Here is an 18911-nt window from a genome sequence, read left to right as displayed (position 1 = left end):
AATCAGAGCAAAACCGGTATGGAAAGCAGGGAATCTGAATCTGCCAAAGGACATGCACAAGTTTGCCACCTCTGTGTCCCTTAGTATTCAGATGCCACCCTCTTGGTCAGGCTCCTCCAAGTCTGGTAGGACAAATGGCAGCCCGGACGACTGCCATTGTGCCCAGGACGTGGGTACTTGAGCCCTTCCCTCCTGCCCAAATGGCTTTCACACTTCTAGCATCTCTGGCTACTTTAAACTCCAACATTCACTAGAATTACTGGCACTAACTTGGTAGCCCTGATAGTCTAAGTGGGCATCGGTTCCGAAAGTCCCAGTTCATGTATAGTGCACAATAGTACATTACGGTATTAAACACAATGTTAATAAAATATACTTTTAATACATCCTAAATCTCTGGGTATGGGGAATAGAATAGAAAGCTGCACTTTATTGTCTACTAGCCTTGATTCCCCACACCCTATCTAAGAGACTTGGACTGGACTCTTAAGAGTCCCCTCACAACCTTATATTTATGGTTGGAGTACCCATGAACCCCAATACAGGTTCAGGGTATTAGCTGGGTATCCCCCTCAACATAGGGACCCCTCATAGTTCAAGGGACACTTTACAACCCTTTGCCCCATTTACCTTTCTGGGCTATGCTGAAGCAGGGAACCCTAGCTCTGAGTCGCGCAAGCGTTTTCAAGGGGAGATATTGCCGGGACAATGTGCCTACATGCATCCAGGAATCCGGCATGATTCCCGGGTACATTTTTAGGGGAACCGACAACTTTGGACCCCAACTACCTAGGTACATTCTGACAATTTCTCCGCAATCCCGGCTCTCGCTGGCTTCCCTGGAAAGGCAAAAATACATATATTCTTTTATAACCGCAAATTAGTTTCTGGGCTCGAGCTGACACTCTTGAACTCTTGTATATACACGGATCAGGGGTAACCATTCATGGGCTTGACCTTTTTATTGAGAGCCTGGTTACCCCCCTACCGTCACACATAGTTCTGTTTTATGTAGACTATATTCGAGCCCCTTCCACGGTGGGAGATTACATGAAGGATCAAGACCAGGCCTGTTACTTTGAGTTTCCTTATCCATATCTTTGTTCGCTTTTAAGTAGGAGGGAGCACATGGTGCCGAGCTGCCTGGTATTCTGGGGAAATCTTGCTTTCCTATAAGACCTCTTTCCCAGGTTGGAATGCATGCCATCTTCGGCAGTCTTTCAGTACAGCTCAGAGAGAACTGTCTCCATTCATTTCTATTGTACAATAGTTTTCAACGCCTCGTGTTAGATCAAATTTGGGCTGGAGGGTTTTCAATTAAAGTTACGTTGAGGAAAGTTATTATCTTCCTTTCCCAGTCCGTACGATCAGTCACGGATCTCCGATCAGTTTTCAAAGAAATGATTCAAGATGGAATCTGTGTGCTTGGTTACTAAGGAATTGTGATATTTATGATTGTATATCCATTCAGCAAAAGGCTGCTTACTTATTTACAGCGCTTCTGTTTGGTTAGATTAAAAATCTGGTAGTTGTGGTGGTTGAAAAAAAAGAAGGCATTATTTGCCGTATCATCTTTTCAAATGGGATTTAAGCACCAATATCCCCTGCTCGCCCCCCTCCACTCACATTCACTGCATGGATAAAGTTGGTCCCTGCTTGCTTCGTAATACCACTTGGATTGCAAGCTCTCCAGCAGGGATTTCTTTTCCTATTGTCTGATTTTGTTTGTTTGTTGCACTTATTGTACTTGCTCAACAAAGCCCCATTGGCTGCATAGTTGTTAGAGCAGCAATCCCAAGACAAAGGTTAATACATTTTCTTGACCTTGTTAAATCCAGAAGGTCCTCTGGTGCTGAACCTCGATATTTTCAAGTCTGGAGACTCCCCTATTACTGCAATTTATTGGTAATCCCTCTGTAGAATCCAATATGCAGAGCTGTCAAGGGTCCACCCCTTCCTCCGTCGCTAGAGAAGGGGCTGTGCGCGCACGTTAGATTTGAATGAGACCCCCTTACCTCTAGAGCAGGGGTACCAGTGTGTGCCGGGATTGAGATGATAGCACATGGGTTGGGGGGTGGGGAGGTAGTTGAGTGATGATGATGATGATGGCGGCGGGGTTTACCTCCCTGCTGCGCTAGTCGCAAATGACGTTGGCCAATAGCCTGCAAAAAAATTGCCACAATATTTGAACCGCCATATTGTTTTCTCAAGACCACAATAATTATCTCTGTAACAGGAGGTCCCTGAAGCTGTGAGTAGCGAGGTTCATTTCCCAGACAGCAAGTTTAGCAGAGCAAATCAGGTGTTGTTCACATACTTTGGTTGACTCTTTTCTTGCTGTATTCAGGGACTCTGTAAATACAGTTCACTCATATGCTATTTAAAGAACTCATTTTTCACAAAGTAATTTTTAGTCCTGAGAGTGAATGTTAAGGAAAAAGTGACGCCAGACCCTTTCACATTGGGCACATGGGAACAGCTAGACTTTAGTTCCTCGCTCATTGTGGCTTACAGGAGCTTACATGTGAGTATTTGCTATGAAGGCGCCATAACACATGCAATTTATGCACAGATCATTTTACCAATAAAACGCTTGTATTTGTATCTATTAATATGCATACAATTAGTAATATATTCCCTAAAACACTTTGTTCATTTATCAAACCAGTCATTGACTTTCAAGCTGCTGTAATTGGCTGAATGTTCCGAACTTTAACCAATGGGAGACGGGCAGCGCTTCGCTGCTCCAGCTTTCCCACAAGGGCAGAAATGGGAACAGGACATAAAAAAAAATAGGTACAGTACCTACTAATTAGGTACAATTGGAGGAGATGGGTAACGCTGGTCAGAGCTGAAACCTGTAGAATTCATTGTGGCTGCTCTCACGGTGTGGGCAAATGATACCAGACCAAGTCGAACCTCCTCGCTAGAATTTTCTACATGTAGAGGCATGTCTAATAAACTGTGTGGGGTTTTTTTTTTACCTTGTGATAAGATGTTACAAACTGAATGCAAAAATCAATCAAAAGAGAACATTCAGTGTTAATCTCATGACTGTGAATGGTGCCACGTGGTTAACTCCTTCACTGCCAGTCAGGGTTTAGGTTTACCTTTATTTAGTCTATGGGCCTCAAACATAGTTTTGTTTACTATATGGGCAATGCTTAGCGCTGCTTTGTGAATGATGCCCTCTTATGTATCCTTGAAACGTAGCATACCGCATCCTATGCTCACCCCAGGGTGCGCACTCTGTGACGCGCGCACTTCTATGCACAAAAATAAGTTTCTGTCTTCCTGCTTATACAGCTGGCATTGATGGCCATGATTTAGCATAGAGGTGTAAAGAGACTGGCAGAGGTATATCAGGGGTGTCAACCTGGAAGGACTGAAATCGGTGTGTGAGGTGTCGTGAGTGCTGTGTGCTGCTGGCCAGAATTGGCACCATCCAAAGTGTTGGCGTTGTGCCTAAACTTCTAGTGCTAACATTGAAAGATGCAGATCTCCCACTCTAATCTAATGTATAGATATGTATATAGGTACAGAGCATACACTGTAATGTATATAGATACAGAGAAACCTCTGGATTCATGTTCTGTATCTATATACATTAGTGTAAAATCAGTGGATTGATGTTGTGTATATACTGAACATTACAGAGAAACCTCCTGGAATATATATATACAGAACATCAATCCACTGATTTTTACACACTAATGTGTATATAGAGATACAAAACACTAATCCACAGAGCTTAACCCTTCAATGTATAGTGAAGCACACAGAGTTCCCTACCTGGTGCTATGGAGAGAGTGCAGGGGACCTGCAAGGAGAAGGCAGATAAATAGGGAAGTGGAGGGTAAATGGAGGGGATGTGGTGACTCATTCACTGCCGGGCACTGGGATTTCGTGCCCCCAGAATTCTTAGCACGGGCAGCAAGCGCCAAAGAGCAGGCGACGGGGCAGAGCATGATCAGAGCAGTGGCGGAGGAAAGTCCACCATCTGCTGCCCCCTCTGTCCATAGTTGGTGTGCGTGTACACATGTACACTTGGTAACGGACACGCAAAGAATTTTCACAAAATGTAACAATTTATTCATAATAGTTAACATATTTTATTGCGTTTTTTGCAAATCAGTTGGTGTGTGTGGTGTGTGCGATACATTTTACCCTTCCTTAATGAAGGGGCCCTGAGTGGCTCCTAGACGTTGGATTTTTTTTCTTTGTACAATACTTTTTTGTTTCAAATGATTTTATTAGGCATTGATACAACAATGATCATCATACAAACAGCATAGCCTAATCCGTGAACAATTTTACATTTTTGGGGGGAAAAGAATTGACAACCTAAATTGTCTTAACGAAGGGGAGCCTTCAGAGAAGGAAGGCAGAGGGGGAGGGGAAGGGGGGGTACCCACCCTGGCTGTCGGGGTCTCGGGCTAGTTAGTTTTAGAAGTGTGGCTTTCTATATCTCTGTTCTTTCTGTCTGAAAGGGCAGTGTCTACCTGAATGGGTCAGGTTAACTTTATCTAGTTAATAGAATCCAAGGCTCCCATATCTTGTAAAACGAGAATAGGTTTTGTCTAAGGGTAGCAGTCAGCTGCTCCATGAGCATCACCTCACTGATTCTCTTTTTTATCGTTTTTGTGGCAGGTGTGGTTATTCTCTTCCAGGAGGCCGCAATTTCACATCTAGCCGCGGTAAGAATAAAGGAGATAATTTCCTAGTTGAGCGGTCAATTCCGGGCTTTGGCCTGGCCAACAGGAAGGTTAGTGGTTCGATAGGCAGTTCCAGGTCTGTGACCTCTTTTATCAAAATTTGGACCTTGGCCCAGTATTTCACAATTTCTGGACATGTCCAACAGATGTGGGCCATGTCCCCTCTATGACCACATCCTCTCCAACCTAGATCTGATGCTAGGGGTTTAATCGTGCTGGGGTAGGATACCAGAAAAACAAGATTTTATAAATGTTCTCTTTTGTTGTGGTGCATACGGACGTTTCTGAGGCTGCTTTCCAGATTTCTTCCCAAGTCTCTCTTTCTATAGTGATGTTCAGGTCTGTTGCCCATTTAAGCATGTAGTCGTGCTGTGGAGGGGCCGTCGATCTCTCTAGCTCAATGTATATTTCCGAGATTAGGCCTTTTTGAATGGGTCTTAGTTTTGCACAGATATTCAAATTTAGTGAGAGAAGGGAATTCCGGGAGTGGGCACGTTTTTTGAATAAAATGTCGGATTTGGAGGTATTTGAATATGTCCAATTCTCTAATGTTATATTTGGCCCGCAAATCTTGATCGCTCAGAAGCTTCCCAAGGCTTAAGAGATCGGCAATCGCACCAATTCCCTTAGTTTTTAGTTGATCGAACAGCTTAGATCCGCATCCCGGTGGGAATTTTGGGTTATTAAGGATCTTTGTACAATACTTTTATAGCATTTACCAGATGTGCCATGTCTTCGTCCTCTGTCGTGTGTGTTTGCGCACCCCTGCTCTGGAGAATGAGACAAACTACTCGCGCTGTGCCCCCCCCCCCTGCCTGGTGCTCACGCGCCGCCTCCCTCCCCCTCCCCCCACCATGCTTCCCGGCGTGGGGAGGTCATGTGATGTCATACCGTGACCCCACCGCGGCATTTGACGCCGCGTTGCCATGGCGACACATCACACAGCCGGCTGAATCAATGTAAGTGGAATATTGCAGAGACCTCACTCTATCCCCTGGCATTAAATGCCTTGGGGAAGAGCTTGGGGGCTCTCCAACACCCTGCGCGTTCCCCCCCCCCCCCCCACTCCGGGGGATGCACCCCCCAGTTTGCGTATCGCTGCTCCAGAGGATTGGTGCCTATCAGAAAGACAAAGCATCAGTTGGTAAGTATGGTTACCGTAACATTCGTTAGCTGCAAAGTTGGGAGGAAGTAACCTCAAGAATAACAGCAGCTAATTTCAACTAGAACTGAAAACATCACTTGAGCTTACTCAAAATGCATGAAGACACAAACAATGATGAAGAACTTTTTGAAGATTGTAGTTGAAAGCACAGAAAAAACTGGAGGAATCGCTAACAAAAAAATAGGATAAGAAAATATCTGATGAGGCAAAACAATTAATGTGGAGACGACAAGAAATGAAGCAACCCCAAGATATAAGAATTGAATATGCAGACCTGTGCAAGACCGTCCGGAAACGTATAACTGAAGATGTAAGAAAATGTAACTGTGATATGATGAAAATTATTCAAGATAACAGAAGTTTTAAGAAGACAAGGCAGCAACTTTTATCATTGCACTCTGCAAAACACACCTCCTTAATGAAGCATGTGTAGCACCGTGGCTGATACTTTACACATGCTACATAAACCATGGCCCCCTGCAGACGCACTTACCACCAATTAGATTGTAAGCTCTTCGGGGCAGGGACTCCTTTTCCTGAATGTTACTTTTATGTCTGAAGCACTTCTTCCCTTTATGTGTTATTTGTAGTATTTGTTTATATGATTGTCACGTGTATTACTGCTGTGAAGTGCTATGTACATTAATGGTGCTATATAAATGCGTGCGTGCGCGCACATATACATAAGCACCCACATACATATACACGCGCACACGCACGTACATATACGCACGCACGCTCGCACATATACGCTCGCACGCACGCACATATACGCTCGCACGCACGCACGCACGCACGCACATATACGCTCGCACGCACGCACATATACGCTCGCACGCACGCACATATACGCTCGCACGCACATATACGCTCGCACGCACATATACGCACGCACGCACATATACGCACGCACATATACGCTCGCACGCTCGCACGCACGCACATATACGCTCGCACGCACATATACGCTCGCACGCACATATACGCTCGCACGCACATATACGCTCGCACGCACATATACGCTCGCACGCACATGCACGCACGCACATATACGCACGCACATACGCTCGCACGCACATATACGCACATATACGCACACACATATACACTCGCACGCTCGCACATATACGCACGCACATATACGCTCGCACGCACGCACATATACGCTTGCATGCGCATATACACGCGCATATACGCTCGCACGCACGCGCATATACGCACGGGCGCACGCGCACATATACGCACAGGCGCACGCGCACACATGGACGCACTGCATTGGGTTCTCTGTGTTAAATTGTGCAAATGGTTGAATTTTAAAGACCTATACAAACAGTTAAGCCTTTATTTGTTTTTTGGGGGGGGTGGGAGTGAGGGAAGAGGCTCTCAATTTTATTTTAGGGGAGGGGGCATCGAAGGGGTTATAGACATTACATGGGTTAGACCTTCATCATGCAATAACTCCTGCTTCATCTGTTATACACGTATACAAACACTGATACACACATACATAGTTTCCAATGCATGTGTGCACCACCCCCTACCCCCTGTTGCACGTGCATATACCCAAACAGCATTGTATTTATTGCCCCCTGTCTGTATATAGATACACACGTCATGTGGAACCTGCATGTAGTGAGTGACGCAGTACTTCCTGGGACAGGAATGCTTGTGCTCTGACAGCAGCGCTCCAAGCTTCCCGCGCTCAGGCCACGCCCCATGACGCATACCACCGCCCACTATTTGCATACGCCCCGCCCCTCTCCCCCCTTGCTTCCCTCCGGAGGAGGAAGCGGTGATGACGCCATTGATTGACAGACGGAAGTCCCTCGTCCTTGCCATCTCTTCCCTATTGGCTGGCTGTGTGGGGATGCCGGGAGAGGGGCGGGACTTCCGGCTGACAGTGCCCGGCTCTCCCGGGTGGGGGGGTATTTCGTGTAGTGCGTCTGAAGCCGCGAGCGAGGTGAGGGGGAGAAACAAAGATGGAGGGAGGGCTCCGGGGGGGGAGAGAAATAGTGCCGGCGACAGAGAGGTGTCGCATCTACTATATTATGTTACTGTGTGTACACATATGTATACACATGTACTGTGCACGTTCGTATGTATTTAGTAGTGTGTGTATACACACAAACACACACTGTTGTAATGTATGCACAATGCGTATGTGTGTGTGTATATATACACATACGTGTGTGTGTGTGTGTGTGTGTGTGTGTGTGTGTGTGTGTGTGTGTGTGTGTGTGTGTGTGTGTGACACCTTTCCCCTCTCTCCCTCCCAAGATCACAGCCCTTTGTTGGGTCTATCAAATTGGTTGTTTTAGTATAATTGCTCTAATCATAACATGTAATTTAAGCATACAATGTTGCATAGTTTTTAAGTATTCTGCCATACCAATAAATGGTCATTAAACGAGTTCAGATGGTTCATAATATACTTCAACAGTCTTCCCTTTTAAGATTGCAAAAATGGATGCTTACTGATGATGCAATTGATATAAATACTCATACCTTGGGACATCCGTCATATGCTTTGGGGATGAGGGGTTGGTTAATGTTGACGAGAGAATCCACTCCATGGTTTGACTCCCTGAATGGGAATGTTAATAAGTGGCTGATTCGTCATGTTGATGTATTGAGTTAGCAGGTTATAAAAGCACAGCCATTATGGTGGAATGTGTTCACACTGCGCTGCACATGTAACGTCTGGATCAAAGTATATTCGAATTGTTAGACGCACAGTTTAGTTGGCGAGTGTCCATATATGACCGAAGGAAAACATGGGCCAGACAAGTCCTCAGAACTTTTGTGGATTTAGTATCTGTATTCTATAGGGGGGGGGCTATATGCGATGCCATTATTGACATACTTGTGTTTTCTTCTGAGGAATCAGGAGGCAGCCTTCAAATTTGAGAAGTCAAATATAGCTCCAGATGACTGGAGGGCATTGAGTGTTACTGGATTGTGCATCCTAGAACACCACAGACCTCTTCTGGATTCTCCATGGATGCAAACAATGCAGCTAAGCTTTTCCTCACTGCTACTGTGGGACATCACACGAACAAGGGAGGGCGGTTATATGCTGCTCAAGGTGAAGCAGAAGGCCAGGTGGAGAAGCAACACATTTCAATGCACGTCCGCGCTTCTATGCAATACATTACCCCAAAAAACTTCCATATGAAAAAAACGGTAATGCACACCCAAAAAATGATTTAAGCAAGGTAGAGGAAAGAGATTAACCAATGCCTCCAGAGAGAAGAATCAACCTTGATGAAGGCCATTTTGATGCCGAAATGTTGGTCTGTCTATGCAAAATAAGTATCGCTTTATATTCGTCTGGAGTGCCTGGAGATTCTTCAACTCTCGCTCTCAAAAACAAAAAAACTTTCATGCCACATCGTTCAGTCATATTGTTTGGTGGCAAGATTACCTCTATATGTTATTGTTGAAACATGCTGGCCTGCGTTTTAATTTTTCTTTTTTGCGTTTTGGTTTGGGCAAAGAGCTTGTCGACGTAAGTTTGATGTAGCGAACTCTGTCCTTGTGCACATATGAAAGGCACCTCCCTGGAGTAAGTCTTCTCCATAGAAAATCCATTCGTACAGACCTTGGATTATAAAACAGAAATGCAGAGTAAGTAGTTGGTTGGATATTTCTAACCTTCAGCATGTTTTTTAAAAAAAATGTTTTATTTAATGGTGCTTTAAACTACCCCCCCCCCCCCACACAAAAAAAACAGAAAAAATGATAACCAAGTAATCACATGCATATTTTGTGCTTTAAAGCAAACAGTCTGGTCTGATCACTAAATTATCACTTATTTTAAAAATAAACAGTATTGGGAAAAGGCAAGAATAGATCTTAAAGATAATGCAAAAAATATATAATATAAATATATCTTTAAGCGATCTGTTTTAATATGGTGTGAAGTAAGATTGCTGCTGTTTTTATTGCGACAAGTGTAATGTACAACTCTGCTTCGTCTCTAAGCTTCTTCATTATCTCGTGACTGTATTATAATGCCAAGGAATATGTTGGTTGGATAAATGCTGCATCTTTTTATTAAATCTCCTGAGTATAATACTAAGTGGAATTGTTGCTTCAGCCCCGGTATGTCGGTCTGTGTTTTGCTAAGCAATGTGTCGCATGTTCTCTGGTGTGTTTGAAGGTTTTAAAAAATTGCACCTTCTATTTGAACCATCTCTAAATAGATGAGGACTTTGGGCAATGCTGATTTGTTTCTATATACCGGTAAACCATGAAAGATTCTTCGCATTGGAGACTCCAAAAACTTATTGGATTCCCGTATTTACAGCTGATTTTGGAGTCTTGGGTTTCCATTCGCTTGTGGACATTGGACCAGGCAGGTTTGTGTGTGGAGCAGCTCCTATAACGGTGTAGTCTCTCCTAGTAGTAAAGTGAACGTGACCAGTTTTGATGGAGAGCGATGTATATATGTACACAGCACACTTCTTATTTCAAAGATCTTGTAGTTGTATTGGACCTGGTGAAATGTTAATTGGTTTGTGATTTCCATTTTAGGGGATAAACATTGGGGTTTTTCATGACTGAGATTATAATGTATAGAGCGAGACCTCATTGGTTCTTTCTTCACATACTAAGGAAACAATTTTTGGGTTCTTTCTGGAAAATAAAACAAAGAACTGGAGTGGACATTTTTGGTTTAAGAAGGATTTATTTTTCAAAGTTATTACATTGTTATAGTTAACTCCATGCCTGCAGCTTTGAACATAAATTTGTTTTTCATTGAAAAGTATTTTCGCACATTAAATATTTCTTCAGCATAAATAGTAGAAATGTGTACAAACTCTCCAAGCTAAAAGGTTGAATAATCGTTCCCAGTGTTTGTCTGCCTAATACTGTGTTGCAGTAGGACGCACAGACCCAACATCCCCCAACAACCTCCTATCATCTTGCGTGTGTCTTCGTTGAAAGTTTCATCTGTCTTTTATGCGTCTTGCGTATCATATTTTTGTAAGTATTTTTAAAATCGAGGTATAGCTTCAGTCACTTCAGTGGTTTCTGGGCACGAGATTTCCAGTTTTGGTTCCAGCGCTTGTTTGTTCCCTCGACACTTTCTTTGTTTATTGCCATACGACTCCTGCATTGGTGTCGCGCCCACTGTGTGGTTGAGGGGGGAGGGGGACTACGAAAAAACTGGTGAGGGGTGAAACTTCCATTGAAGCAGAAGTGATGGCAAACGTTGTTTTATTTTGCTCCAGTGTGTAACGATATTCCTGAACAAAGATGTCTTCTACCTACCACCTTTTTAACACCATTTGTTTTTGAAGTAAAACATGACTTCCTCCACTTTTTTTGGACATTTGATAAAATCAAGTAGGCTTTGAACCTCCTCGTACTGCCCACTTCCATGTACTGGCGAATGTGACGCCTTGGAGCAAGGGTTGGAAGAATGTGTAAACAAACCTAGAAACCCAAATTTATTTAAAAAAAAAAAAATTAATGGAAATATTTTCTGTCTAATCTAGATTGGTGACGATTTGTCTCCAATGTTTGCACAAATGTAAAATATTTTAGTTATTCTGTTTAATGTATTTTTTTTTTTTTTACTTTGGTCCTATTGTCTCTTGGTACATATTCTCTGATGAAAGGTCCATATGGACCTGAAACGTTGTCTTTCCACTGTTCTTGGCTGTCACATTAGACTTAGGCGGTTTGGCCACGTCTGCCGTATGGACATCACCAGACTGCCATACCAGTGCATCAACACCACACAACCCATAGGCTGGAAAATTGACCGAAATGCTCCAAAGAAAACGTGGTCGAACTAGGTGGCGCAAGATCTCAAACCGCTCCACTTCACAGTAGCCAAAGCCCAAAAAGCCGCCCTAAATCGAGATCAATGGCGCGGAATCACTAGAGACGTATTGACGATCCTGCTGCTGGCCTCCACAACGCATCGCACCTTACCTTTTATAAAAGATGAAGCAATGTCGTTTACGGAGTATATACCATATACCACATTAAATCGAGAATTGCATTATGAACTTGAGTAGAGCTCTACTTTGTAGACCTGTACAGTACTTTGAAGCATTTGTTTCTCTATGTACAATCCACAACTAAGGTCTTCACAATCTATTGGTGCCCGGATAATATAATGATCCATTTTCTACATGGTCAATCTTCAATATGCTGTGTAGCAGATTCCCAGCGCTGGAGAAGAGATCAGCTCCATTTAAATGAATGGGACCAAAATCTTCTCCAGCCCCGGGAAATGGCGTCCCCATTACTAAGGGCTGTAGCGTCTCCAAAGCGTGCACACATCCTAGATTTGTTATTGTAGAAGGAATACAGAGTCCCAAAGACTGGTCTCGGTAAAAGACATTTAAAGATAGATTTCATTGTGATTATTGCAATTGTGATAAAGACCAAACTATGCTTGATAGAAATCACCCGAAAGGTAGAATTGGCCTCTTCAGGAAATGTGGCCTTGCTGAGAACTAGGCAGTGAGTTTCTGATATTTTCAATAGCAAGTTGTATTACTTGTAGTTCGCTTACAAAGAACTTTTGTGTTTTTGTGTCTTGAGCAAATAGTTGCCGTAATCTGGATGGTACTTTTTTTGTAGACACTACTAGGTGATTCTTTGTTTAAATCGGGTTTGAAGTCGGCAAAAAATAAAAACTATCTCTTGGTGAAATTTGCACTTTCCTGCAATTGTCAAATAATGGCACTGTCCTGTATCATTTAATTTGGGGAGTTCAAAGTCTCTGAAGGAGATGTGTAGAACCGGTGGTGGATCTGCTAATGATTGCTGAAGCAAGAACAAAAGTAAATGTGCCACATTTTGCAGAAATATTTGCACTTTGTCTTACTGCGTGATGTTAAAGTCCATGAGACGCCAAAATATCCTGTATCCCATTCATAATCACTAGTGTGTTGCATGAATAAATCTGCCAAACATTAAACCGCACTTCTTAAAAGAAAACCAGTTTGATGCGTGGATGGGAGTCTTCAATGTTTGTTTTCAAGAGAAAAATTACATGGCTATTTAGAATCGTTAATAGTTTGTAATGGTTTCTTTAAAAATGGGCATGTTTGGAAAATAATATATATTTAAATTTATTTTAATAATTAAAAAAAAATGTTGCATTCATGTATGGTTATCCCCACCCACATTATTGCCTAATGCAGGAGAGCACAGACTTGTCAGTCTGCACCCCCCTGCCTGCTCTCCTCCCCCCCACCCCCCCTTCTTACCTGGTGTCTGGATTCTTCTGTCGTCACGCCAACGCGATATCATGTGAGCCCGTGGCGTTGCTGGGAGCCGCCGGATACCAGGTAAGGGAAGTTACATAGGCATTGCGTGTGCTCCTCAGTATTTCATTTAAATGCCTTGGGGGAAGAGTGCAGGCCTCCATATCTGATGTGCTGCCTTATAACCACCCCTCCTCCCCCCCATTTTGCGCACCCCTGGTCTAGTGTGTGGTTTCATATTGTGGAGAAAATGAAAGGTACAGCATAATGTTAAGCTGTAAAAGAACTAATGCTGCTTGGTAGTGTATCGCAACAAGCAAAGGTCTAAATCTGATAAAGCTCCGACATCAGAAGTATGTCATCGAGGCTTTAATGACTTCTGAACCCAACTCTCCACAGGGAAATAATAGCATTGTCTGTCTTGTATGTTTCACAATCCATAACCATACACTGTTTGAGGTTTGCTACTGGAAGGTAGTTGCTCTCATTGGTGGGTACGGCCAAATCTCTGTTCAAACTGTCACTCAGACTGTGCAGTTTACACTTGAATTGCATTACCAGTCTTGTAATGAATTGCATTTAGCCTGTTTGTTGAACATCTCCCAATTTCTTTCTCCGTTACTGTATACTATTCTTTATATGCTGCTTGGACAAAGATCTGATGGTCTAAGCCAGGGGTTGGTAACCTGTGGCTCATTCTGCACCTTACATGCGGCTCTCCTCCGGCCCGGGTTGCCGCTCCGCAGCTGCTGCCTCTTTCCCTCACTGTGCTGCTCTTGGCTGCGTGGGGGTGGCCCGGCCGGTGCTAGTCGGGCCTCTTGTTGCTGCCAGACAGCTCCCCAGCTGCTGGCATGCCTCCCATGCCGGTCCTCTTTGATGCTGGCGTCCGGCGTGGAACAGTGCCAGCAGCTGGGGAGATGTCTGTCTGTGTGTGTCTCTGTCTGTCTGTGTGTGTCTCTGTCTGTCTGTGTGTGTCTCTGTCTGTCTGTGTGTGTCTCTGTCTGTCTGTGTGTGTCTCTGTCTGTCTGTGTGTGTCTCTGTCTGTCTGTGTGTGTCTCTGTCTGTCTGTGTGTGTCTCTGTCTGTCTGTGTGTGTCTCTGTCTGTCTGTGTGTGTCTCTGTCTGTCTGTGTGTGTCTCTGTCTGTCTGTGTGTGTCTCTGTCTGTCTGTGTGTGTCTCTGTCTGTCTGTGTGTCTGAAAATGACAAACTGTTTTGCACGGAAAAACAATGGGGAAAAAAAACAAAATAAAAAGACTTATTGTGATATGCATTTTATTCCCTAGGGGAGCGTGACTTTTTTTGGGGGGTGGAGGGTGTGCTCTCCCCCCAGGCATTTAAATGCTGTGGGTCCGCGCGACGCCTCTGCAACCTCCTACTTACCGGGGTTCTGCCAGCTTCATTCAGCATGCGTTACCAAGGCAATGAGGCGTCATGTGGCCACAGTAACTTGACGCCGCGCAAGGTAAGGGTTGGGGCGGCACACCAGGGAGGAGGTAAGGCGGGGGGCTCGCAAAAAAAGTTTGGGAGTCCCTGGTGTATGATGTATGTGTTTGGGGGGGTGTAATATTCATGCATGTGTTGTGGCTCTTGGAATATTTTGGACACCGACTTTTTTTATAAAATGGTCCTTCCTTGAAAGGTTCCTGGTCTAAGCTAATATGAGGGCATCATAAGCTTCAAATTCTGTCATTGAATTTAAACATTAGGAAGATCATCAGAACCTTCAAATTTGTAATGCTGTCTGAAATTTTAATTTAAGTTTAATAGCTTTGCAAAATAAAGCCTGGAAGCCTACTTTGGAAAAGTACAATAACTAATATAACAGGAAATACAATGCAAATAGCATTTGTTAAGGGCTTCTACCTAACTTATGAGTGTACCACGGATCAGTAATTGTTTACGATTTTTCATTTAGCTTCAATCTGTCTTGATTATTGATGTTTTAACGTCGGTTTTCTATAAAATATAAACTGTTGCAGCATTCAACAATGAAATGAGCCGGTATGGAAAAGACAATACGTACCAAAACTATATATCCGCACGCATATGCATTCACACCCCATGTCACTTTTTTTTTGTTTGTAACTATTAGAAATCTTTCAATGCTATCCAGGATCTGTGATTGTGATCTGGATGGAAGATCTACATTCTTTACATGTTTGATTGCAAGGGGCAGGTCGCAATCATGTATGTGATCACTACGCAAGCGATATGGTCTCCGTCTCCGTGGAACTCTTGATACCTTAAGGCTAAGGCCCCGGTAACTCCACTGCAACACGCGCCCGCGCGATTGGCGGCGCGTGCAGCCGATTACCTGGTCTGCAGCTCACTGCAGGAAGAGAGACCGGGGGGGGGGGGGGGCGTGGCGGGGGAGTGACAGGGGCGCGGCCATGACGTCACCCGGCAGGTTCGCCCTCATTGGCTGAACCGCCGGGGGGCGTGCCGTATCGCTCGTCGGGAGTCCTGCTCTCAATTCTATTGAGAGCAGGAGCAACTCTCGCCCCAGCGCTGCAGCCCCCCCTCGCAGCGGGCCCGGCGCCATTGAGGGGAGGGCTCTCGTCCGTGCAGCGTTCGCCACAGCGGGGTCAAGGCCTAACTGGCACTGTGTAGGGGTTGGGGTGACCAGATTTTCAAAATTAAAAACCAGGACATATTAAAATAATTATAGAACAAATTACATCACTAAAAAAAAAATGGTATTTGTCTAATAGCGTCCCCATGTGTTCTGTATTATTCATTCTCCCTCCTCCCCACCATTCTGCCTCTCCTCTCCTCCCCGCCCACAATGTATTTCCCAGAAATGCCCCCCAGCCCCCCTCCATCTGACATTGCTGGCACTGCCCCTTCTGCAGCCAAAACCAGGAAATTTAGTGACATTTTAAACTTGTCGGGACACCTGGACTTTTGCGGCTAAACCCGGGACATTCGCGGCATCCTACAATAGGTTGACGGACTGGGCGTGCTGCTGCTTCTGGCCTTTGTACCATTAGTTGCAATGCTGAGATATTCATGACCGATTTTGGATGATCTGTCTCCTTTCTTTGTCAGATAATTGCTTCAAATGTTTTTATGTACTCTTAATGATAATAAAATGTCTCTTGAATGGCTTAATAAATAAGGTCGTTTCATTATCTTTGTCCTTTGTGCGCTGGATAAAGCGCACAAACTGTCAGGGTATAAATTATTTTATGTCCATTTAATCCATACTACCAGAAAAGGTATCTTGGGTAGATTGTAGCATGTTCTCAGACATGCTCCTAGCATTGCCATAAAAAAAGCAGCGGTTTCTATTCTACCCATACAAGACGCAGGAATATGTTGTGTTGATTACAAGCCAGGGCCCACGTGGTTTGTACTGTTTTCTGTAGTTTGATTTACTACAGTTTTACTTCCCTTAGCAAAAAACCTATTACAGTATATGGCAATTTTATGTACTTCTGCTCTTCAGGTAACATGCCGGGTTACTTGGTTTTATTGAAATCATTGATACCCAATCCCCATTTCCTGCACCTTTTTGTCAGTATGCCAGCTATTAATGTAACTTTCTGTGGCATGTTAAATAGGGGGGGGGGGAGGGAGAGAGTTACCTGAAAATGGAGTATGGAGCATTGATTTACTTCTGCTAGATTCTTCTGTCGAATAAATATCTTTACTTTAGAGCTGATATTGGCTGACCCATATAAACAAGTATTTTCCACAAAGATAACATGTACTTTTGTGCTAAAAAGAAGACAACCCATGTCGTGTGCTCAGAGGAAAAAAATGTAAATATAATCACAATGAATAATTCTGAAATCAGTATATACCATAATAATCGAACATATATAATGGGCTAAACGATATGAAAAACAGCGGGCAGCAGTAGGAAAAAGATGCTGGTAACTAGTTTAAAGGATGGAAAGAAGGAATAGTCACTTGATGCCTTACATCGGGGTAATTTTTGTGCTAACAGCATGTTCAACACTATACAAAAATGTTGATGCTGAACTGCAGCAACTGATAACTAGTGGTAATGGGAATTCACTTCAATGTTGATTAGCTATTACTGGCAGCTAGTACAGTTGGTGAATAACTTAATGGATCAGTGTTTTGGTTGCACCTTACTGGCAAATAAATGGGATGACAAGACTTCTTCCAATGAGTGTGTTTAAACCCGGGCTCAACACTGATTCATTTCTTTGGTTATCTGTGAGACACCAAATGTTATAGCTGCAAAATAACTGCTCCCTCTTTGTAAATGATAACCGATTCATATATACTGTACCTCTCACGCATAGCTTTTTGTGTCATTCTCAGGTTTGCTGACTGAAAAGTGCACGCTTCATCCCACCGTATTATCGCGCTCAGCCGGAGTTTGGAATGTCCCAGTATTTTGTCGTCTTATGGCGGATTAACTAGATCACAAGTGGAGGTTGCTGCACAGAAGAACTTTTTAAGCGGGAGGGAAGAGAGAGAGAGAAAACAATGTCGTCAAACAGGAGTCAAAACCCACATGGACTTAAACAGATTGGCCTGGACCAAATCTGGGATGACCTGCGGGCCGGCATCCAACAAGTTTACACCAGACAGAGCATGGCAAAGTCCAGATACATGGAACTCTACACGTATCCTTAAAGCAGGTCCTACCACGCTAAGGTTTTCTTACAGAGGTCACGGTCACATTTGGAGGATCCTTCTGACATGGAATATCAGGTTACGTTACTCTGCTCTGACCGTATATTAAGACTCCTAGATGGCTCCTCCAGTTTTATTTCTGTATGTAGAACGATTCTGGAGCAAACTAGATATTTATCCAATTGGGTTTTTGCGCATGGAAGCCTTTTATTGGACAACTCGAGGGGTCCGACATGGTACATCAGCCGTGTGTGTGTGTGTGTGTGTGTGTGTGTGTGTGTGTGTGTGTGTGTGTGTGTGTGTGTGTCATGCAGAGAAGTATTAGGCTGGCATTTTGATCCTCCCTCGGGTAGGCAAGGATTGATTTGCAAATGGTCCCAAGGAAGGACAGAAACCTAGAATTCCTTATTAAAGTCAGCTTAAACTTTACAAGACCTGTGCGTGCTGCACACAATGTGCTTTTTTGAATTGTACGGTGTCTAGGAATATATATATGTATATATATTTTCACGGGGTCAGTATCGGATAGTGTGAGCTATATTCTGATTAAATAATTAGTGCTGTTTTGATCTAAAACTGTGAAAATATATGTTGTGAAAGCAGGGAAATAGTTCTGTTTCCTCCCACGCGGTGCAAAAATAGCAGTATGTATATATCTTATATAGCGCCATCCATGTACATAGCATTTCACAGCAGTTAATACATGTGACAAAATAACAGCAGAAATAATGGGAATAAGCTACAGACATGAATGTAAAGATTCGAAAAAGGAGTCCATGCCCTGAGGAGCTTACAATCAAACTTATTTTTATGTTGCTGGGAAAACACAATAAGGCACGCTTGGATATTATTATTGTTTTTCTCTGTACATTCTTCTCTTGTATTACCTTACTCATGAGTATTTAAGCTCCTCAGAGCTGTTGGTAAGAAGAACTGTCCACAAATCAGGATCAACCAGTTTTCTGTAAAGGCTTCCTAAATTCCTTCCAATATCAGTCGTTGGTGTCCTACCAGCCTGGTGGTGTGTAGAATGTTTCCCTGTATGTGTGCATCTTGATCCAGGATGTTTTTACTTTTATTTTATTCCTCACTCCTCGCCTACCCTCCCTTTCCTTTCAAACCCCCCAAAACACCAAGCCGAAGCGCATTACAGTATTGCACATGGAATTTCAACCCGTACTAAGC

General features: G+C 43.6%; 1 protein-coding gene across 4 annotated transcripts in view; it reads left to right on the top strand.

Annotated features, from left to right (window-relative positions):
- CUL1 (cullin 1) overlaps positions 1-18911 on the top strand; it is a 68849-nt gene that overhangs the window by 8331 nt on the left and 41607 nt on the right. For 2 of the 4 annotated variants that reach the window (XM_075586742.1, XM_075586745.1), the window contains exon 2: positions 17409-17716. In XM_075586742.1, coding sequence (XP_075442857.1) covers positions 17577-17716 — 140 coding nt within the window. In that variant the 5' untranslated portion in view covers positions 17409-17576. Of the gene's footprint in view, positions 1-4678; positions 4698-7707; positions 7841-17408; positions 17717-18911 lie in introns of those variants that run through there. The other 2 variants (XM_075586744.1, XM_075586743.1) reach the window with 2 other exon arrangements.

The sequence above is a fragment of the Ascaphus truei genome, chromosome 2 (genome assembly GCF_040206685.1).
Source record: "Ascaphus truei isolate aAscTru1 chromosome 2, aAscTru1.hap1, whole genome shotgun sequence".
In the NCBI taxonomy this organism is placed as follows: Eukaryota; Metazoa; Chordata; class Amphibia; order Anura; family Ascaphidae; genus Ascaphus; species Ascaphus truei.
The sequence above is the reverse complement of the archived record's forward strand: the minus strand, read 5'-3'. Positions and strand labels throughout refer to the sequence as shown.